The sequence below is a fragment of the Canis lupus genome, chromosome 5 (assembly GCF_011100685.1).
Source record: "Canis lupus familiaris isolate Mischka breed German Shepherd chromosome 5, alternate assembly UU_Cfam_GSD_1.0, whole genome shotgun sequence".
Taxonomy (NCBI): domain Eukaryota; kingdom Metazoa; phylum Chordata; class Mammalia; order Carnivora; family Canidae; genus Canis; species Canis lupus.
In genome coordinates this window covers 25,515,965-25,539,865 of record NC_049226.1, presented here as the reverse complement: position 1 = coordinate 25,539,865, position 23,901 = coordinate 25,515,965, and the positions used below count along the sequence as shown (strand labels likewise).

Sequence of the window (23,901 nt, the reverse complement as noted above, 5' to 3'; positions counted from 1 at the left end):
TTTAATTTAAAGTTGATGAGCTGTTATAAAAGGGCTGCTTTACATTCATGTTACTTCTCCAAATACACAACTTCTGGTTTAAAAGAGTTCACAGTGACAATACTCCTGGGATCCACTGTATCCTGGCAAGATTAGAGGTAGATGACCTCATCAGTTTTTAGAGATAGATCTTAGATTGTGGAGAGCCATCAGTACCAAAAAAGTACAATATACCAGGAGGTAATTTTCTAACATTTTAAAATTTCCTCAGTTACTGGACTCCAACCTTCAAGCTCTGTCACATTAAAAAAATGCAGAATTAACCCTGAGTGCTGAGGTTTCATAAAGAACACCTACCCAAAGGAAGTTTTTCAAATCCTCCATTTTCTTGCCTCCTTGTTTTATGCTTTTATGGATTATCTCTGCGACTCTGATTGTCACTACTGTTCTTGCTTAGTAGTGTTAAGTTGGTCACTGACAAGTTTTTCCTTGGTCTAATCCTTTAGCTCTTTCTTTTCTCCATGGTGATGAGCCTTTCACACACCTTTTTCCATTTTGGACCTTACTCCATTTGCTCTTTTCCCAGATCTATGAGTTATCTCTAGTTAACCCCTCATCCTTCTCATCCTTCTTGAGCACCCTACTTGTCTAAAAGTGTAAGTTACATAAGTAGAACTCAGAAGGGAATTTCTTGCCCCTTCAGTTAAAGGTATGCTACTACTCAAACCAAATTGTAGAAAAGTTACCTGAATTGGTCTTCCATCGGGTGTCAGCACCTCTTCTGAAAGTTCCATCATCTTGAGGGCCATCAGAGCAATGGGCTTAGCGTGGCAGAGGCTTTTCCTATGGAGTCCTGCAGCAACACAGTACGCATCACCTATTGTTTCCACCTGCAGCCATCAGACAAATCAAATGCAAACATATGATAATGAGCCAGAAGAGAAATGATTAGTTATGTGCAATCACAAATGTTGCTGAAAACATGTCAGCAAAACATCAATAAATTAAGCAATTAGACAACTGAGTGTAATCACAGCAGAGTTTGCAAACAGCCATAGTCAAATACTAACATCTCACTCCGGGGCTGTTTGTCAACGCTATCACCATAGATGATCATTGAAATTGGGAACAACTGGAATAACAGAATAATTATCCTCTACAAAAAAAGAATTACCAGTATTTTGCCTGAACAATTTTCAAATAATGACCTTTTACAAAGCCACTGTCTTGTCTCTTTCAAATTTTCAATATTGGTTATATTTGAGAGGTGAGAAATTAATGTGCAGAAACCCTCCATAATCTTACAATTAAAGAGTTAACAGGCACTGGCAGAGTCTTTTCAGACCCTATTCTAATGTTATTGTCAGCATCCATTCTGAATAGCCATTGCTTTTGTTAAATATTTTAAGTATTTAAGTTAAAATCCTCAAATTTCCAAAGCATATGGCATGGTATAAAACTAGGCACAACTTCTTCTCAGAGGAAAGTTCTCTAATTATCCAAAGTAAAGGTGGTAGATTTTGGATAATTTGCAAATGATGTAACTAGTAAAGGGTTAATATCCACAAACCATAAAGAAAACATAAAACGCAACACTAAAATAATAATGATAATCATCATTATCATCATCATCATCGTCATCATCATCATCATCATTTGATTAAAAACAAACAGAGGACTAGAACAAACACTTTTCCAAAGAAAACATACAGATGGTCAACAGACACATGAAAAGATGCTCAGCATCACTATTCATCAGAGAAATCCAAATCAAAACCACAATGAGATATCACCCTACACCTGTCAGAATGGCCAAAATCAAAAAGACAAGAAATAACAAGTATTGATGAGGATATGGAGAAAGAGGAGCCCTCATGCACTGTTGATGGGAACATAAATTGGTGCAGCCACTGTGGAAAACAGTACGGAGGTTCCTCAAAAAAAACCAAAAAAACAAAAAACTAAAAATAGAAATGTCAAATGATCCAATAATTCCATATTGGGTATTTATTAAAGCAAAAGGAAAACACTAACTTGAGAAGATATATACACTTCTATGTTTAGTGCAGCATTATTTACAATAGTCATGACACCGAAGCAACCCAAGTGTCTAAAATATGGGATATGTACATCTAAGAATATTATAGAGCCATAAAAAGATGAGATTGCACCATTTGAGACACATGGATGGACCTAGAGGGTATTATGATAAGTGATATAAGTCAGTCAGAGAAAGACAAATATCATATGCTTCCACTCACAGGTGGAATCTTAAAAATATGAATAAACAAACAAAAAGCAGAAGCTGAAATATAAATACAGAAAACTGTTAGTTGCCAGAGGGGAGGTGGTAGGTAAAAATGGGTAAAGGGGACGAGGAGATAGAAGCCTCCACTTATGGAATGAGTAAGTCAAGGGAATAAAAGGAGTATAAGGAACACAGTGTTATTGTAATACTAATGTAACGGAACAAATGGTAGCAACACTGTGGTGAACACAGCATAAAGTATTAACTTGTGAAATCACTAAGTTGAACACTTTTTTTTTTTAAAAAAAGGCTTTATATAAATGCCAGTTAACATACAGTGTAATACTGTTTCAGGTGTACAAAATAGTGATTCAACACTTCCATACATCACCCGGTGCTCATCACAACAGGTGCACTCCTTTATCTCTATCACCTACTTCACCCATCCTCCCATCCAACTCGCCTCTGATGACCATCAGTATAGTCTCTGTAGCTAAGAGTCTATTTCTTGGTTTGTCTTTTTTTCCCCTTGGCTCACTTGTTTCTTAAATTCCACATATGAGTGAAATCATATGGTATTTGTCTTTCTCTCATTTTTTAGAATTTGTACCATAAGACAGGTTTAGTTATATGTTGCACTTTCCCTTTTAGCAGTGTGTAATGTAGTGGTATGGAGAAGATGGGCCAATAGATTACCAATGGATAACGGAAATCTAATAAAGTAGAAGATAAATGTATACACAAAAGAACAAATTCACATTAAAATCTGTATGTTATCATGCAAGCTCTTATACTATTTAGTTTCTAACTAGTTGAAGTCAGTTTAAAGCTCAGAAACAATAGTATCAAGAACTAGGCAAGAAACAGACATCAAAAAATAATGGCCCATATCAAGATGTGCAATTCTCACAATAATAAATATTCAACATACAGAAAAATTCTAAAAGATATTTCCATTATGCTAGGCTAGATTATGTTGCAATAACAATATAACTTCCAAATCTGCATGTCCTAAAATAACAAAGGCTTATTTTTGATTCATGCTATGTATTCATGTGGGTTAAGGGATCGGAAGACAGAAGAAATACGGTGCCATGTCTCTTCACTCTAGGAACAAAGCTACCAGAACCTCCCCACCTGGGGCTGATTGCTGTGGCAAAGAAAGAGAGGTTCTAACAAAGTGTACACTAGCTCCTGCAGCTTTCACCTTAGGTGTGACATATAAAGCTTCTTAAGATTCATTCACTGAAGCAAGTCACAGGACCATGCTTAACATAAAGGGGATGGGAAAATTCAACTGCTCTTGTGCCCAGACACCAGCCAGAAATATCTGGGGGAGTAGCACTAGTAAGTACATGAACAAATAGTAATAGCTTAAAATTTTCCAAACACCCAACTGTCTGTAAAGTACAGGTAATACATGTTTCTTTCATTCCTTACAAATATATTCAGTATCTTAACATGAAAATCTTGACAGAAATGCTACCACCTTAGTATTATATCTTTCTGCAAAAGTTCCATTCTTCTCCCCTTTCCTTTTATCTAATTTGGGTCTGTGCAAGTTTAGCAGAATTAAGCATATATGCAAATTTTAGTGGATTACCTTCAAAAGCATTAGTCGATTTTGCTTCACAGGGAGCAGAAAAAGTGAAAACATTATATATGCATTACAATTACTCCTGAGGTTGTTTCCTTGAATTAAACCAATTAAACAAGTGGACATTGTAAATATACTGAAACAAAACAACAGTCCAAAAAGTTGAGTGTGTTCTGAATTCCTTTACATCTGCCTCAATATTTTTAAAAAATACAATCTTAAGTACAACAGACACCATCTAAAAATAGTGCATCTTATTTATTTTTGGCATCTTCAACCTCTTCTTGAATGACATATAAAGATGGCTAAACTAATCATGGAGATGGAAAAGATAGTCTTCGCATCCTTTTCTCAATATAGAAGAGGAGGCTTATGTACTAAAAATAGTATGTACAACTGTTGCTCCACATATTATAGATGCTTTTATCATAGTAAAATTTTACCTATCTTGGTATATTATCTTTTTAATCCTTTATAGTAAAAACCTTCACAATATTCCAGCAATAAAGGTGGTGTAGATAAACTCCTTAGAGCTGTTTACTTGTTCTTTTTATTTACTTTAGTTTTAAAGTAATTACTTAAAATAATTTATTTTAGTTCCTAATAGAATTTCATTCCTGTAACATTCTTTACCCTCCTCTTCAGGCTAATGCTCAAGACATATCTACATGTTTTCTTGAAAATCTGGGCACAGTGAGGAGGCAGGAATGTGTGTGTGTTGTGGTACTGGCTAGGCTTAGCCTAAAAGAACACTGCATATAATGGATAATGAATAATTCCTGTTCCATGGGACTCACACCCACCTTAGTCCTTCAATCTCACAGTCCTGGGTCTGTCTTCTTTTGAACTTTCTAGGACTTGTGAAAGAAAGCTTGGGGAGGGATCATAGAAACAGAGGATCAGAAAGCTCTGACCAGCCTATCTTACTGGACAACTTCCCTCTCTCCCTCTAGATATCATCAAGAGGAGAAGCAAATTAAAGTCTGCTGTCTAATTGTTTACTTTCTGTTTTTCATCCCTAAAGTCATTAGAAACAGATAAAGAAGGAGAGAAGAAGGGTGAGAAAGAGAGACAGAGAAGAGAAGAGAGGTGTTGGGATGAGGTATAGGTAGACAGATGAAGCCTACAAATGAAACATGTCTTTTCTCTCCTGGCATCTCACAGAGCACTTGGTCAGGCCATCACAATCAGGTGGGCAAAGGGGGGCTAAGAAATATGACACATTCTTCATGGGCTCATTAGCTATGGCTAAAAACACATGATTCTCAGGAAGGATACCATATTCACCCTTGCTGAGAGCATGGAGCCACACTTACCAGCCAATCACCCGATATCAGATCACCCTTGCTGAAAGCATGGAGCCACATGTGCCAGCCCAATCACCTATCTGACATTAGGTATGGTTCCTGAATGACTGAAAAGAGCCAGACAAGAATTTTCTAGTAGTTGGTAGGGAGCCTGAGTCCACAGGTGATTGGGAAGTTCTCCATCACCTAGAAACTAGACAGTGGGGTTGCTGGTGGTCTGGACACAAATTATCCAAAAGGATGGCCAGAAAAGGTAGAGCATGGCACAGGCCTTCATGAAGTCTTACCAGTAGCAAAGAGCAGGAAAAACTTTGGACTTGGCTAGATTTAGAGGTCCCTTACATTTTGCCCTTAACCTCAAACAGGGTCAGCAGCTCTCTGCTGTTAATGTCCCTGTTTACCCAGATACTCAGCAGGTTGGGTGAAAGGGCTCCGGGCCAGTGATGAAAATTCAGGTCGTGGTGGCCAAACAGAGGTCTTAAGGCCATGAAATTATCCCCTGGAATATAAGCAACATGCCACAGACATTACACATGAACCCAGCTTTTCATTGTTATTGAGATTGTGGTTCTTGAAGATACAATGATCTTCTTCAAATATGATCCTTAAGTAGCTACATTAGAAGCAGGTGGGAAGGCTCTGACAGAGACAAATGTAGATGAATGTCTTTAACATCATTTCCTTGGCTTAGACAAAATGATGGCCATGTCCATAAAAGCTATATCGTGAGGATGAGAGAGCTGAAGGAGCAGGTGAGCCACAGATCAGAGAGGCCAGCAGATACACATCACTGTTGACCAAGCAGAGGTCCAACAACTGATGGCAAGTAATCTTGAGCAAGAACAATTTCCAAAGGTAGAAGTTAATCACACTAGTACCCAAATAACTTGAGTATCTCCATGGGCTGTCCTGCAGAAAGTAGTCTGATTTCCCTTCACACAGTAGGTAGTTTTATAGGAATTGGGCCACAGTTCCCCTTTAGCAATTATAGCAGTTGTGTCAGATTCAGGGAGGCTGTAGTCTGAAGAAGAAGAAGTGACAGGTGATGTCTTGCTCCTGCAGATGAAGGACATAGAGCAGGGATTCCTGAGCCTACGCTTAGAATGGAAATAAATGACACTTGTCCAGAAGATCTGACCTCATCATATCCTTTAATAATAGCATTGTTTCTACAGTAAGAGTTTGTTCAAAAGAAGACCCTGGGGGTGCCTGGGTGGCTTCAGTCAGTTAAGCGGCTGCTGTTGGCTCAAGTCATGATCCCAGGGTGGTGGGGGCTTTACTCCTGAAAGTAGGTCACTCACCAGTTCCAGAGGTGTAGGACAAAAATGAGACTTCATAGGTGATGGCTGGCAGGATGGGATAACCTGGCTATTGCCACACCACTGCCACCCAACTCTAAAGGAGGGGGCACCAATGATCCTAGTTCCTGGGATTAGACAGAACAGTAACTGCAACTGAGCAAGAAAAGCCTCTATCTCCCATGGGGGTCAAGAAGCAGCCTACACCTCCTTAGCATATTCATTTAGACACTACATTGGGAATCCACCTCCATGTATTTATCCCTTTCTTATACAATATACAGAAAGCAAAATTATTAAGCTGTCCTTTTTAGTTTTTGTAAATAATCTTATAGTCATCAAATATAAGCACCTTCATTATAGGGTCCTATTTTATGATGTTAAAGGTTGATATTCTGGAAATAATCTTGATGTATTAAAGAGTTAATGTTGCAAAGGTCCTGTACCATCATTGGCAAGAAGAACTAAGGTGTGATGAGTCATTAGAGTAACCTCATAATACTTCTAACTCTCTATCCCTGTTACCCCTTGTTGCACAGGAACTGAAAGTCCTCATTTGGCACAGTCATTAACCAGACTGGCACTTCAGAGAGAGGCGTCTCCATCCACAGACACTCTTTGCACACTCTCCGGAAAATAAAAGGTCATGTGCACTAAAGTCTCCTGTCATTTCTACCAGTGGACTGCTGTTTTCCCCAGGGTAGCTTTAAAGTCACAGCCTGATTATCCTCAGAGATCCTGACTCAGAGGATGGGTTGAAACCAGGTTTATTTACTCTTTTGAAGCCTTGAAAACATCATGGATATGCTCATTATTTTGAAAGATGTTTCACAAAGAGAAGGAATTATTTCTACTTTAGTGGGTACACAGTTTTTCGGGCACATTCCAAACACTGCAAACTAGACAAACAAAGGCTATCTCAAGATGGAGCCCTCACTTTCAAGTTTTCTTTCCCTACTTCTGGGTAACTGGCATTCACATACCCAATGGATAAATTTCTCTCTCTAGCACAGTATCATGCTGGTTTATGAGGGTGTGTATGCATGTGTGCGTGCGTGTGTGTGTGTGTTTATATTCTCTCTCTCCTAGATATTTAACTTTTTATATCTGTGGACCCTCGCACAGTAGTAGGATGGTCTTTAATAGTTTTATTGAATGCTTTAAATTGCGTCTAATTTCTACAATTATAGGTTGGAATTGTCAAATTTTTAAATGCAAAACTCAGGACCACCTACATAAAAATCACCCAGAGAGTACCTGTTAAAAATGAGATCCCCCGAGGTGTCACAACTAGATCTACTAAATCAAAATATAGGTGTAATACCCAGCTATCTGCATTTTCACATGCTCTCAGGAATATTTTATGATTTCCAAAGTTTGGAGACTTCTGGTACATTATGTGAGCTAAAAACACTACAACACTCAACCAAATATACACCTTTTTTTAAAGACCCAATGAGCTCTTGAAAGGAAGAAAGAAAAGAAAAGCACTTCTACTCTTGTACCCCAGCAATTTCCATATACTCCTGCTTTGTCTTCCACCCTATCCATAGGCAGTAAACTTCTCCAGGGATTTCTTTATATATCGGAACTTTAAACTACAACTCCTAGCCCAGACATCCCTCCCACCCTGCCAACACACCTAAAACTCAAAGAGTCATTTGGCACAGTGGGTATTCAATGATCCAAAGAAAGTTTGAGTTCAGTTAAATATATCCAAGTCAATTGTGTATAATGGCTTAGCAGTTCAAATGGAAACAACTTTAACTAAGGATTTACTGATAAAGCTACTTCAAAAAATCCCTCATTTAAAAAAAATGTCTAATTATACTCATTTTGGTTGATTTTCTGACCCAAATACTACTTCTTTTAAGGATGTCTCTACAGCGCTCAGCTGATACAGCACTGGAAAGGAGGTCATGGATATAAATAGAATGGTGATTTGGCCTGGGAACTACTCCCAAATGAGGGAAAATAGATTCCAAATGACTGCCTATCAAAGAAAGCTCTTTTCCTGATAAAATGCTCAATAGATCCATCAATGTAAACTCCACTTTCAACCATGTGGAAAATGCTGTTGTCAGGCCCCAGGTTTTACCATAAAAGTTATCAAATACTGGGTCATGCAAACAAAAAAAAATATTGAAATAGTCAAAATTTCTTTCTAAATCTTCAAGTTAGATGCAGACAACTGAAAATTTCTTTCTGCTGTCCAGTAGTCTGTCCTGTCACAGGGCACCCTTTCTACCGTTTTAACTTACTCTATGCTCCAATAAAAATGAATGACTCGAAGTTCTTTGCATATATTCTGTATCTCCCACCACCATGTTTATACGCAGAATTACTGTTCTACTTTGAATCATCCATTCTCTTTATAAAATAATTATTGAGTCTATTATTTTAAAGAAAAGGGATTCCTGATTTGCTAGAACCTTAAACATTGTCCCTGGAGAGCAGTGAATGTCTGCTTTATCTTCAGTAAACATATAATGAGTGTTAAATAATGTGAGTTGATGTCACAAAAGTAAATAGTTTCAAGACTTACAATAAAGCTATAGTAATCAAGACACAATGATATTGGTGAAGGAATACACAAATCATCAGTGGAACAGAACTGTGAAGCCAGATGTAGATTCCCATAAATATAGGAAACTGAGTTTTGGCAAAGGAGCAGGAGCAACACAATGGAGCAAAGATAGTCTTTCAACAAATTATGCTGAAACAAGTGGACATCCACATGCGAAATAAATGAATCTAGACACAGACACAGAACTTCACAAAAATTGACTCAAAATGGATCAAGATTTAAATGGAAAATGGAAAACTATAAGACTCCTAGAAGATAGGAAAAAACCTAGATGACCTTGGGTACAGTGATATATTTTTAGTACAATACCAAAAACATGATCTATGAAAGAAATAACTGAAAAAATGAAATGGCATTTCATTAAAATTAAAACCTCCCACTCTGTAAAAGATAATAGCAAGAGAATAGGAAAACAAGACAGAGACTGGGAGAAAATATTGATATCAGACTGATCTATCTGATAAAGGACTCATGAAACTCTTCAAATTCAATAAGAAAACAACTTAATTAAAAAATGGGCCGAATACCTTAACAGACACCTCACCGAAAAAGATAACATAGATGGCAAATAAACATATGAAAAGATGCATCACATCATATGTCATCAAAGAACTGCAAATTAAACAATAATGAGACACCACTACATGCCAAAATCCAGAACACTGAAAACACCAAATGCTGATAAGGATTTAAAGCAACAGGAAGTCATTCTTTGCTGTTGGGAATGCAAAATGGTAAAGGCTCTATGAAAGACATTTTGATGGTTTCTTTTGTAGAAACTCAGTAAAACTTGACTTTAGCATATCTGCCACTGCAGTCATTTGTCTTTATACTTTGTTCTCATCTTGTCTAGATTACTAGGTCATTTACTTTTGAAGGCAAGGATAATATCTTAGTTATCTTTTTAAGTCCTGCAGGGGCTAATAGAGTGCTAACATACTAGATGCTTAGAGAATTATGACTGAGTCAAACTGTATTATAAACACCTCTATTAAGAGCTAGGTCAATAAAGATAATGTATAAATTATCTTTCAACATCAAAGTTATTGTTAGCAAGCAACTCAGATTTAGCCTATATATATCAGAATATATTCAGATGATCAGGCGATTTGCATGAATAATGGAAGTATTTCCATTAAGTAGACAAAATTAACCACTTCCATCATGTTTCCAACATTGACACAAGCTTCTCATACACACCTGCCAGCCCAGGTAATGCTACCAACATTTCTCAGTTGAACAACAGCAATAATATCCTTATGTTCTGCTCTTGCTAACTCCTCACCTCAGATCTATGCCCCACATCACTTTTAAAGTGATTTTTATGAAGCAAATCTACTTGTGTCACTCCTCTATTCAAAATCCTTCAATGACTTCATTTTGCTCTGATAATTAAGAACAAAATTCTTAGAATAGCTAAAACACCTATAGGTTCTAGCTCCTATATACTTCTCTATCTCTATCTTGTGCTACTCTTGCATTATTTAAGTTAGACCATGGTGATCTTCATTAGTTGCTCCCATTTCATCATGTTCCTTTCTGACTCAGAGTCTTTACATACCTTGACTCCACTGCATAGAATCCTCGACTCCCACCATCTTTCCTATCCAGTTAGTTCCTTCTCATCCTTCAGACCTCTATTTAAAGGATATCTTCTCAGGGATGCCTTCCTGAGCTCTCAGAATAAATCAGGTGTCTCACAGGCTAACACCATGTAATTTTTCTCAGTCATTCTATGGTAGTTAATATATTTTTTGAGTAGTGATTAATCACTGTCTTCATCATTAGACTGTGAACTTCATGGAGGAAGGTGTCATGTTGACTTAGCTCACTACTACATGTGGTGCCTGACATGCAGTATGTGGTCAAGAAACATTTCTCTAAGGTATAAATAGGTAAACGTTTTTGGTCAAAGTTATGGACCTCCGTAGGATCAGAAAGTCTTGAGACCTCGCCAAGCACCCTTCTCTAATGGAAAAAGCCTGAGCAATGCTAAATTCACCATCTTTGTGACCTCAAACAAGTTCTTTATAACATTTTCTCATTTTCATCTCATTTTCATCTTCTGTGAAAGGCAGATAATATCTATTTTACAAGGCTGCTGAAAAGATTAAATAATTTTATACCTCTCCAGTGATAACCATAATTTTATTTAATTATTAACTGTCTATGTAATTATTGTTTAATGTTCAACCCCCATAATCAGTTATAAGCATCTATGGATTTGGACCATGTCTGCCTTAAGTACTACTATGCTCCAATGCTTATTAGCTTAGCATGTAGAATACAGTAGGTGGTCAATAATTATTTGTTGAAGATAAAAATAAATCAATAGGCATATATAAAGAAACTTAGCATGATATCTGGCACATAGTAGGCATTCAACAAAATATCAATGTCTACTGTAGATTGAGTGTTTATGTTCCCCACAACGTCCTACGTTGAAAGCTAATCCCCAGTGTAATGATATTGGGATATAGGAATTTTGGGAAATGATCAGAGACTTTTGGGAGGGCTCTACCCTCATGAATCAGATTAGGGTCCTTATAAGAGAGACCACAGAAGGTAAGCATCCTTGTCCCTTCTACTATGTGAAGATACAGCAAGAAGACAGCCATCAATGGAACCAGTTGTCCACTAGACACTGAGTTTGCTGACACCTTGATCTTGGAATTCCCAGCCTCCCAGAACCAGGAGACTCCAGAACAACTTCTGTTGTTTACAAGCTATCTGGTCTTTGGTATTTTTGTTACACCAATCCAAATGGACTCAGACACTCTTCTTCCCTCCCTTCATAGCAAATTTCCCATGGCACTCTTTAGCCCTGGTCTTCTTTCTTTTTTTTTTAATATATATTTTTTTAGATTTTATTTATTTATTCATGAGAGACACACAGAGAGAGACAGAGACACAGGCAGAGGAAGAAGCAGGTTCCCCGGGGGGAGCTTCATGAGCTTCCCAGGATCCTGGGATCATGCCCTGAGCCAAGACGCTCAACCACTGAGCCACTCAGGTGTCCCTGGTCTTCTTTCTTTTCAGTGAGGATGGAGTCAGCTGCTTGCACTGTTTATTAATTCACAAGGTATTTACTGCAGATAGTGTTATTACTTTGAATTTATGGACAGAAAAAAATCCCAACAACAATGATCTACTGAGCACAATTTATGTGCCAACTGCAACAAAAATGTTAGATCAGTACTACAGTTCCCACTTTGTAGAAGCAGAAGGTAAGCACAGGTATGTGATATAACTTAAGTAACAAAGAATTAAAATTAGCTTTTCAGGATTGATATCTAATATGCTTCCCCCTCTGCTTAAATGTCACTGCACAGTCATAAGCAAATTCAATAGTCTAATCTGGCTTCCCTGGGAGAGTTACAGAAACTCCTTTCATCAGAGGGCTAAAATATGCCCTACTATGAGGCAGTGACATGAGTAATGAAATTAGGTTAAGTGGAAAATGGGAGAAGCACAAAGTTTTCTTTCCATGACACTTTGGACTATCTTAAGAACAGCATTATCTTAATAGGCAGCTTTCATACATTCTAACATGTGGGTGCATGCACACACATAGTTGGACCAGCAGTCCAATAAGAATTTTGTTTCAGCTGATTTCTTAGTTTTCTAGATTATTAAAAGTCCTATTAACAATTTCAAGGCTTGAAAAATGCATCAAAATATGCATACATTTATAATCAAATACCTGAATTTCAGAAAACAAAGTTAAATCTCACTTTTCCACCTTAAAAAATCTTTAAAAAATAAATCTAAATAATTTCAAATTTGCCATATATGAATAACCTATTAATAGAGAATCATCAGGGCTAATTTTCACTTTGGGAACATTTTCCTAGCCAACTACGTATAGCTCTAACATGGAATATTTAGAATTGTAGAATCTCATGGAATGAAGTGACCTTTTGAGATTTCCTTCTACCTATCCCATTGTAGATTGTGTTTGATTCAGTCCAGTGAGCAGAACATAGAGCTCTAACCAATCTCTTTCATTTTGGGGAACACTAACTTTCATAAGGATATTCTATTGTGCTTAAAGTATTTTTTTAACTTCTGCATAAAGATTCTCTTTAGCTTCCTAGAACCAAAGAGAATGAGTCTTTATGAAGTCCAACACATATTAAAAAACAGTACAGATTTGCCTTAAAAAAAGGAGACCTAGTTATATTCTTAACTCTAGGCTAAAATTCAAATCACAATTTAAAAACTCAAACTCATCCCCCAACTATTATTTCAAGAGCCTCGTGTTCATAATAAAGAGTTTTGGTTATTAGTTTTCATTGCTCTTTCAACAGTCCTGTGACATACCCAATGTTCTCATTGTAACAATATGAAATTTGTCTTGTGACTATCAACTACTGGATGCAGGATATTAATTTCTGAAATATACATATATAAAAGCTAGAACAATCTTTGGTCCTACTTCTGCATCTAATTAGGAATGGTAGCTATCTGAAACATGAATGATTTCAACCACTGTTTTCGACAATATAAACTTTTAGCCGAATCAGATCTAAATTCAAATGACATCTCTGCCACTTACTAAAACTTATCTTCAAAAGGGATGAAAGAACACCAATGAAATAGTGTTCTTCTGGAAAATAAATAAGATACCCCAATTAAGGCATTCAGCACTGTGTTTAGAACACAGTTTATATTTAGTATATGTGAATTCCACTTTTTAAGTTCCATTTTGTTTTCAGGGATTTGCGTTTTTTAAATCAGTGTTTCAAGGGGTAAAAAGTGAGAAAATTGTGTATTACATTTCTGCTCTATAACAAACATTAATTGAGGTTTGGTGAGGAAGGTAACAGAAACAATCCAATTAAGATTTGCAGATTGCACTGCGGCTACCCTATCAGATAAGTGAGAGACAGCTGTCCTATCTAGAAGATCAATTTCCATTTTAGTAAGCTCATCCTATACTCACGTATTACAAACCTTGATGTGACTATAACTGACATGTTCACATTCTAAAGCTTGCCAGAATTCCTCTGCTAAATGGCCTCAGGGTAACAGAAATGATTATGTAATGACAATTTTTCACAAAGAAAAAAATTGATGTTTTTAAGTGAAATTTTTAAGTTAACATATTGGAGTAACTCACTGACTAGGTGGTAGACTTAAAATTGCAAAATATATACGGAGTAAAAGCTAGGTTCTCACAATGTCCTGATATAAAGGTGTTGGTGACAAGGGCAAACATGCTGGTGAGCTCAGAGCTTAACTTCTTTACAGCTGATTGATACACAAAAGACAGGCACTCTGTAATAACATAAGCTGCATAAAGGCTAGTGAAAAATCTTTCACTTATACCATAGAGTAACATTTATCCTTACAGATACAGGAAATCCTAGCAACATGGGCTTCATATACTAAGAAAACTTGCTAGAGACTTATATCATAAATTTCCAGACTGTTTTTCAGACTTGTAGAGATTTTCTTGGTGTCTTATTCCACTCAGGCTGCTATAACAGAATATCATGGACTAGATGGCTCAAAAAACAGGACTTTCTCACAGCATTGGTGGCTGGTTATTTAAGATCAAGGTGCTCTAATTCATTTCCCTGGTGAGGGTACACTTCCTGGCTAGCAGGTGGCCACCTTCTCCCTGTGTCCTCACTTGGCAGAAACAGAAGGAACTCTGGTCTCTTCCTCTTCTTATAAGGACTCTGATTCCATCATGGGGTCTTTCCCTCATCTAAACCAAATTACCCTTCCGAAGACCCCACCTCAAAACACCACTACATTGGGGGGTTAGGGTTTCAATAAATGAACTTTGGGAGGATGCAAACATTCAGTCCATAACACCTGGTAGTGTAAAAATCAAAAACGTCAATCTCTGAGCAGCTGCCACCACTCTTTAGAAGATTAAAAATCATTAAGGATAAAAAGAACCACCCTCAAACACTTTGTTTGATAAAGTCAGCAAGACACTTCATCAATTCTGATTTCTGAGTGGTAATCCAAGTTATTTTACCCTTCTCTCTGTTTCAGAATTTGTCACAACACTGAAAGAAAATGTTTGAATGTAGAAAGCAAACCATTCAGGATGACAGATTAGAACATAAAAAAATAAACATTTTTGGTTCCATTTCTTAATGTTGGTCATAACATTGGGAGAGTCAATGCTACTGAAAGAAATACTGTCATCTTTATAAGTTACACTTTATTCAGATTAAAATGAAAACAGACTATGGATGGACTCATCTTCAGGAATGAGGATCCGTGAGGACCCAGTGATGATGCTACAAACAATGCATTTCAGGGGGCTTCTCTTAGCCCTGACTTTTACTTCTCTCCCTATCCTCCTTTCATACACTTTCTGTGGTATACAATGTAATTCTCATGACCTGGAAGAATGAACCCAAGCAAATTAACATTTTATCTATCTCTAATAAGCACTGGTTAGGAGCATCTGGATGTCTCAGTCAGTGAAGCATCTGCTTTTGGCTCAGTTCCTGATCCCAGGTCCTGGAATGGAGCCCCAGGCTCATTCCGCTTTCTGCTCAGCCGGGAGCCTGCTTCTCCCTCTCCCTCCCCCTCTCCCTCTGAGCTCTCCTCTCTTCTCTATCAAATAAATAAAATATTTTTTAAAAGATTTTATTTATTTATTCATGACAGACAGAGAGAGAGGCAGAGACACAAGCAGAGGAAGAAGCAGGCTCCATGCAGGGAGCCCGACGTGGGACTTGATCCGGGTCTCCAGGATCACACCCCAAGCCGAAGGCGGCGCTAAACCGCTGAGCCACCGGGGCTGCCCAATAAAATATATATATATTTTTTAAATCACTGGCTACACTGTATTTATATACAAACACATGCACATATAAGCGTGTGCATATAAAACACACACCCACTCACCATCTATAACCAGAAACACCTATTTGAGAAAGGACAGTTAGCATCTATATTTACTACCATGGGCCAGACACTGCAATAAACACTTTATGCCTATTTCATTTAAAAACTCATAAAATATAACTATGTGGTAGATGAAATTAGTCTATTTACAGATGGTAAAACTCAAGTAGAGAGGGCAAATAAGAGGTTAAATGTAAAAGGACCAGAACTCCACGTAGCATATAGTAAAGTAGCACTGGGGCTCGGCAGCTTTATCTGAATACAGGGCAGGAACATGGAAAAGTATCCACCCTTCCCCTTGTTTCTCCCTTATCTCCAACCTAAGTATGCTGAAGGCAAGAATTTAAATGAGGCAAAACCCTCATCAGGTAATTTTTAGGGCATTAATGTATTTTGAAAGTGACAATACAATCCCCCTAGTAGAAAAGATATCAGAATAGAATGCTTATCTGTGACTTTCACCTTACCTTACAAAGCATGTAAATTAGTTCTTCTCTACTCATTAAAATTGGGCTAAATATATATATATGAATTTCCATAACACTTTGTAGGCTTCCATAGGAGCCACCCTATTATCAAGTGAGTGAGGCAACAATATTTATTGGATGAGTGAATGAATGATGTGGAAAAAATATATATATCTATACACACATATTTTTACTTTAGAAATTCCTGTTTTCTAGATGTATGAGAAGACACTGTGACTTCATTTCTAGTAAAAATCAATGGCATTGATGCTGATGGAAACCACTGAGGACTAGTATAAATCTTTGGTTAGCTTTAATTTCAAATGTATGTGTACTGATCATTAAAGCAGAAAATATGTAAATCTGGCGGGGCGGGGGGGATGAACCAGTCACTCAGTATTTACCATATGGAATGGGCATTCAGTGCTGGGAAATGGAGTAAGAGGATATACACATGTTTCTAAAATTCCAAGAATAACCTAAGTACTTAAGTATTTTAAAAGGCTATTTTATCACAAAACAAACCAAGTTGGAAGGGAGGCATTTCAGTATTTTTTTTTCTTGCTGAATCCAATTCACTCTAGAGTGTATCCTTGAGATTCTGCTTCATTTCCTGGAAACTGGCTGAAGGTCCAGTGGACAAAGGCTGTAGTAGCTCCATTTGGTCAAAAGACAAGAAAAAAAAATTCTCGAGGCATAGAGTTCTGTAGCCTGGTAAGTTTATATGAGAAACATCTGCTCTCAGCTCCTACAAAGTAGGTTAATGATGGGAATTTTAGTCTGGGATAGCTCCTTATCCAATTTACAAACCACTAGCTTGATAGTGCAAAGTATACACAGTCTTCACTAAGACGTCTGAATCCAAAGGGGAGCATGACTGTTTCCTTGAGGTATTAATGTGCCCACTCAAGATTGAACTCTGTCCATCTGATATATAAACCTTACTATCTTGGATATTTATCACTGTGTACTTCTGTATTCGCTATTCATTTTAGGATGTACATTTTAGGACTCTATAGTTAATAGACCAAAACAGAACAATCTACTTATATAAATTATATGAAATGTATATGATCTTAACAGCTTTCTAGCTCTTTTTATTTGTGTTGTATTTACAGAAGTTTGGAAGTTACAAAGTCAATAGTGTCTCCATTGGTTTTCGGAGATTTTCAGGACTCAAGCTATCTCACAATTTTCAAATTATAGTAATGTCAAGAGTCTCCAAATATGTTCTATTCATTTTCAAGAATGGATAGAACTAACCTGCTAACTCTAGCTCCTCTGTGGGTCTAACTCCTGTTTCAGCATTTAAAAGCTCAGTGGTTATCTCTATATCCTTTGATGAAGTTGCATTATTATATTACCTGTTGACTCTATAGAGGGGAACCTATGCATCCCCTGGTTCTAAGAGTCCTGGACGGGGAAAAGACTCTGGCTCTGTATCTGTTTGTCCTGATGCTTGTCTTCATACTTGCTGCCTGGACACAATGCCTTGTTTCCAGTTCCTGTATCCTTGTTCTCAGTCCCAAAGGTTTGTTCCCCTAAGAATGGGTCTGGATTCCTCTTCCTTCCTATTTTGTTACCCTCAACTTTTCCACACGAACTTAGAATACTTGCATTCCCTTGTCAATATGAACTTTGTGTTGTTTTTCAGATACTCAACACCAGTTCCCTGATCTAACAAATCTGGCGTTTTCTGGCTACTCCATCTTGTCTTTCTACCCATTCTCTCCAATCCAAGTCTGGCAGTGATACTTAATGTATAACTTCACTAACCTCTGCAAACCAAGTTTGGGGTTTGCAATGGAAATGCTTCTTCTACCCCCACCACAAAAGAGGAAAAGATTTTATTACTAACGTTTTTTTAAGAGTTGCCTGGCCAAAATTATTTTTAAAAATAAATTTTTATTCATTTTATTATTTTAAAATTATATTGCCCATGGCCTGCACTTGGGACCACTGATCCCATTGTTCCATTCTTGGTATGTTATTCTCCATAAAAGTAATGAAGAGAGAAGATGCTACTGGTTTCTGATCAAAAAGGAGGACGGCAGATGGGACAGTCCCCAATTTTTTTTTTTTTTTCTTGAGAGAGAGCAAGCAGGGAAAGAGGGACAGAGAGAGAGAGAGAATCCTAAGCAGCTTACACACCTAGTACAGAGCCCAATGTGGGGCTCTATCTCATGACAATGAGATCATGACCTGAGCTGAAATTAGGAGTCGGATACTTAACCAGTTGAGCCACCTAGGCACCCTGAGAGCCCCCAACTTGTAAACACAGCTTCTCAAAACTCTGAACTATTTGCTACTAGAAGGGAAGTGGGCAGATTTGGACAAGATGATCACAGGATTTTTCTTCAACAGGTGACAGTCTAACTATAGTTACTGATGACATGACATAGTTTTAAAACCGGTTCCACTATTTGTTTTTGTTCTTTTATCTTTGTCTAGATCATAGCCCAGACTCATGAAAATATTATAGCCTTTAGAATCAGACAAGCTCTCGTTAAAATACTGATATATGAGTCATGTTGTCTGGATTATTTAACCTTTCCCAATGGACATAATGAAACCACCCCACCTGTTAATCATGGGAGATTAAGTGAGATATTTTATTCTTTTGTCATAAGCACAGAGTACACTCTTGTTATCTACATATGAAAACACCCAGAGTAGTCTCATAGGCACACTGCTGTATGTCCAGATGTACTTGTCTGAGAACTAACAATGCCTGCTCCCCTGTACTTCACTACCTCACGCCAGTTGCTGTTATAAACACTTTGCCTCTATCAGCTCACTGAAATACAGTAACTCTGAGGTGGATACATTTAGCATCTTAACTTTATAGGTGACAAATTGAGAAAAGTGCAGTTTACAAAGTGCTTAAAGGTATGAAGAAGCGATGTCTAAGAAGTGCATTTAGGATAGCACCGGGGGACTGCATCCTTGGCTCAATGGAGTGAGAGAAGCATGAAGGGCTCACTAACCCTTCTTGCTTCTCCCTTGTTTCTAACTAATGGGCTTGCCAGAGGCAAAAGTAAGGTAAAACCCTCACTAGGTTGCTTCAATATCTAATGCTATCATTATCATCTATATGCCAAAAATAAGAAAGGTTAGAATTACTGGTTCTTTGTTCATTCTCTATACCCTATAAAATTAGAGGAGCAAAAACCGTGCACTCTTTATGTTGACTTTTTACTAAATATTTACTTTTCTAATTATAAGAGGATCAAAATTATAACCCATGCTTCCTTCAATTTACCTAGATTTTACTTGTATTCATATACCTGTAACATCTTGGCAGCCAAGCATTGTAAAGATTTTAATTTTCTAAATGCTTGAAACATGCACAGTAAAATCTATAGCTTCCTCTTACACTTCCTTCTTTGTAGAAGGTTTATTTCTCACTACAGCCTACTTTAGCTGAATTCTACCCCTGGAATTATAATCTATCACTGCGTCATCCTCCCAAATGATAGGTAAACATGGAATAAAATGATGATCAAGAAAAGGACAACCATCAGTTTGGGAACTGGAGTCTCACTGGACAGTGGCAGACTTTAAATGCCCCCCTGTGGGGAACTCTTTCTGCATTTTTCTTGGCATTCAGCTCTACTTGGTTTCCTTTCACATTTCTAACATAAAATTGGGCTCCACCATATTTTTCTGTGAGGTATAATTATTCCACAAAAATTCTAAATGGACTCTAAGTCCAGCAAAAGTCTTAGTTTTATGAAATCAGCAGGTGTATGGTCCTTTAAAAATTCTACCACCTTTAGAATTTTTTTTTCAATAGCCATTAAAAATTTAGCAGATAGCTCATGGTAAAAAACAGCACCGTGTAAATTTTCTAGAAAATAAGCTAGTCTGCTTATGATGATTAGAAATCTCAAATTAGGTAACTCAGAGGATCTCTAATTTATGTTTCTCCTAATAAATTTCCTATAAGGTACATTGCTTGATCCTATGCAAGGGTAATATTCTCTCTTTATTTTGTCTTTCTCTCTCTTTGGCCATCCTATCATCACTCTGCTTTAGCACATAACGTGTTTCCCTGTCTGGACTCTACACTCAACCCCCATTACCTGAGTGAACATGAAACCTGCCACAGACACCTATTCAAGATACAAACACATACCAGCACCAAAGGTATGTTAAAAATACCTGGCCTTAAAATTGTATTATTTTATAAACTTATTGCTGAAATTTCATAAGCAAGTTGAATTTAAGAGAATTTGTGAACCAGGAATGTTTTGTTTATATATGAAGGCTGGAAAGCCAATCCTTAGAATCAGGGAAACAGTAAATTCATTTTATAACTGAAAACTTGCTGATAATTATTTACTACTTTATGGAACTATCCATGGTGTAAAAAACATACAGAAAAATTTGAGGATCATGCAGGATAGTCCCATAAATTTTCTTTTACAATGAGGTATCCTAGCTTATCTCAAGCGAAAGGAAACTTGATGTCTGTGAAATCCATATTTCAAACCTCGAAGTGGTAGTACCCTCAGAAGACATCATGTTTTTCTTTTTTTTCTCAAAACCTGATGCTTATATTAAATTAGGGATTCCCTTGCTCTTTCAAAGGAGAATCTAGTTATTTGTTTATCATTCTCATTTAGTTTTAAGAGCTTAGGGCCAAAATAACATGACAACTTTAGTTGGAGAAAGCTAACACAGCAAATCAGGGGTTCATAGAGGAAGGAGGTTGGTCATTGCTGAGATTAGTACAGTAGAGCCCTCAGTCTGGGGAAAGGAATATGCTGGCAGATTCAGGCCAAGCTGCTCTACCTTCTGGAAATGACCGAGTGTAACAGTGGCAAACTCACTGTCATGTCTCTTTGATTTAGGATCAGATATTTGACAACCTCTGCCATATATTATATAACAATACATTATAAGGAAGTTTGCTTATACCACACACTGAATGTTCACCCCTCCAAAGAGACTTATTAAAATATTTAGCATCAGCTAAATTCCATTATATATAATGGAACTAGAGAACATGTTTCTCTAAAGGAGAAACACCATAATGAAAACACCCTGTGGGATAATAATATGAAACTACAATGCTTCTTTTCAAGTCTTCTTCTGTGTAGATCATACTATAAAAAGAAAGCAGTGTAAATGGATTAGTAAAGAGAAAATAAAAGCCTACAGTTCACTACTGTTTATACTCAAAGTACTTTCTGTTCTTCATATAAAAAAACCATGTACCTCAACAATGCGTAATCCATGGGAAATTATGTAAAGTTACAGAGTTATTCATTAGGTGGATAAGAGGCTGAATCACTCAAGAGATTGCCCCAATTTGGGTAATACATTCATAAGGAGTTCACCAAATCAGACCCCAAAAATGGTAACTGGTACCCATTTTCAAAGCTCTTCCACTATTTGGCTTGGAAAAGTAAAGTGCTTCCACTAAAAACCACTGGTCATTTGGTAATAGATAGAATATTTACAAGTATTCCTTCAGAATTAGAAGGACTTACCTTATTTGACAATGCAGTGCAAAACACTGATTAATCATCATTTACTGATAATGCAATGCATATTTTAACATAACTTACTTCTTCATATTAACTGTCAAATAAAAATTCTTAGTTCATATTGGAATCCTGTTCTCTAAGAAAGACTAATTATGTTGTGAAAAGTTGTCTGGAACTCAGCAATTTAATTCTATAATAATAATAATGAACTTAGAGAAGGAGCTCTACAGCCTTTTCCTTACTAAACAATATTATGATTCAGTTACCTATTAGTCAATACTATAAACTGACTTATAATGGACATGTACCCATTAAACAGGAATACTTGTAGTCTGTCTAAAATTTCTAAATTAAAGAGATTTCCATTATTTACTACCAAGTTTAACTTTACAAAGAAAATTGTATCCTTGCAATTTCAGATCACTTATGATAAAAAAAATACTTGTGTATAAGTAACTAAACCCCTTTACCTTATAAATATCCAAAAATCCACACTGGTGGTCAAACCTGGTATACAGTTCATTCAGCATGCTGATCACCTGCATGGGAGTACACTGGGCACATATGGCTGTGAAGCCAACAATGTCCGAGAAGAGCATGGTAACGTCATCAAACTTTCTTGCCTGCACCTGCTGCCCTTGCCACAGCTGCTGGGCTACATCACCAGGGAAAATAGAATACAGAAGATCCACTGTTTTCTTTTTTTCTTCTTCCAGGGCCTGATGAGTTCTTTCCAAAGTTGCCTTTAATTTATCCATCCTCTTCTTCAAGCCATCTTGTGCCTTTGCCTGTTCACCAACCAGAATGACATCTCGGGTGGCATCATGAATAGGGATGTCTGAGAGATGCAGCCCTCGGCCCATGAGTTCATCCAACTTGTCCACACATGGAGAGCCCAAGAATAAAATGGAATTTGATTCTGGGACATGGATCATCTGTCCTTTGACTTCCATCACCTGCAAAATTAACATGAAATTTTAATCAGTGCTCTTCACATAGTAGGTTCACAAAAAAAGTTAATTTACTATCTGATGAAGAGAAGGAACAAGAAATGTATATTAGCTATGCTGAATTTCTGCATTCATATGAGCAAATTTGAATATGGTTGGCAACCTGTGTAAAATTCATGGTTCTGAACAGAAATCTTTGTTATTATGCCCCACTTTGCTACTTCCTAAAGACAATGATGAAATGATGAGTGAGATCAATGAGAAATGAACCTGAAAAACATTTTTTATTCAAAATGAAATTACACTCAGGCTCATCATGAAATTGGCTCATGAGTCAATTTAGCACCTTTCAACCTGCTTAATAATAAAATTAGGATAAATCCATCTGTCAAAACAACTGTATTCAAGTCATTAAAATAACACTCAGGGAAAAAAAGTCCAGAAATTCAAATAAATCAAAATAATTGTTTGGCCTTACATAAGTCATTTTTCAAGGCTTGTAGACCTTTGAATATATAGTAGTTCTTGCACTGACTTACAGAATGATTCACTTTATCTTTAAAAATAAAAATTTAAACTAGATGTGATTATGTCTGTATTATCAGGAAGTAATTTTCAATCAAATATCATGTTCACTATGAGCTGAAAATATACCCCCTAAATCAGAATAACACTAAAGGAATTCAGTTAGGAAGATAAAGAATCTGAAGATGCACTACTTTAAATTGGTCCCTCCTTTCTGTATTCTTTGACTACAGAACTTGGGCGACTGATGTTTCATGTGTTCCATCAGTGGACGCAAACTGATGCTAGCTTAGCATGGCACCCTATGAGCCATTCCAAGGGAAGGAGCGGCAGCAGGAAAGGAAATGCACTTAGGATGTTGCTGTACAGTGGGACTCAGTGGCTCAGTCAGTTAAGCATCTGCCTTCGGCTCAGGTCATGATCCCAGGATTGGGATAGAGTCCCACATCAGCCTCTACACTTGGTGAGGATCCTGTTGCTCCCTTACCCTCTGCTTATCCCTCCCCTGCTCATGCTATCTCTCCCTCTCTCTCTCTGTCAAATAAATAAAATCTTTAAAAAATAATAAA

The 23,901-nt window shown here is 37.1% G+C and overlaps 1 protein-coding gene across 4 annotated transcripts in view; it reads right to left on the bottom strand.

Annotated features, from left to right (window-relative positions):
- Window positions 1-23,901, bottom strand: part of GUCY1A2 (guanylate cyclase 1 soluble subunit alpha 2) — a 428,485-nt gene that overhangs the window by 210,200 nt on the left and 194,384 nt on the right. For all 4 annotated transcript variants that reach the window (XR_005359351.1, XM_038536322.1, XM_038536320.1 and 1 more), the window contains 2 exons: window positions 22,328-22,813; window positions 726-869 (listed from right to left, as the gene is read on the bottom strand). Coding sequence is in view for 3 of the 4 variants with exons in the window: in XM_038536322.1 (XP_038392250.1) it covers window positions 726-869; window positions 22,328-22,813 (630 nt within the window). In the remaining variant the exon portion in view is untranslated. The remainder of the gene's footprint in view (window positions 1-725; window positions 870-22,327; window positions 22,814-23,901) is intronic.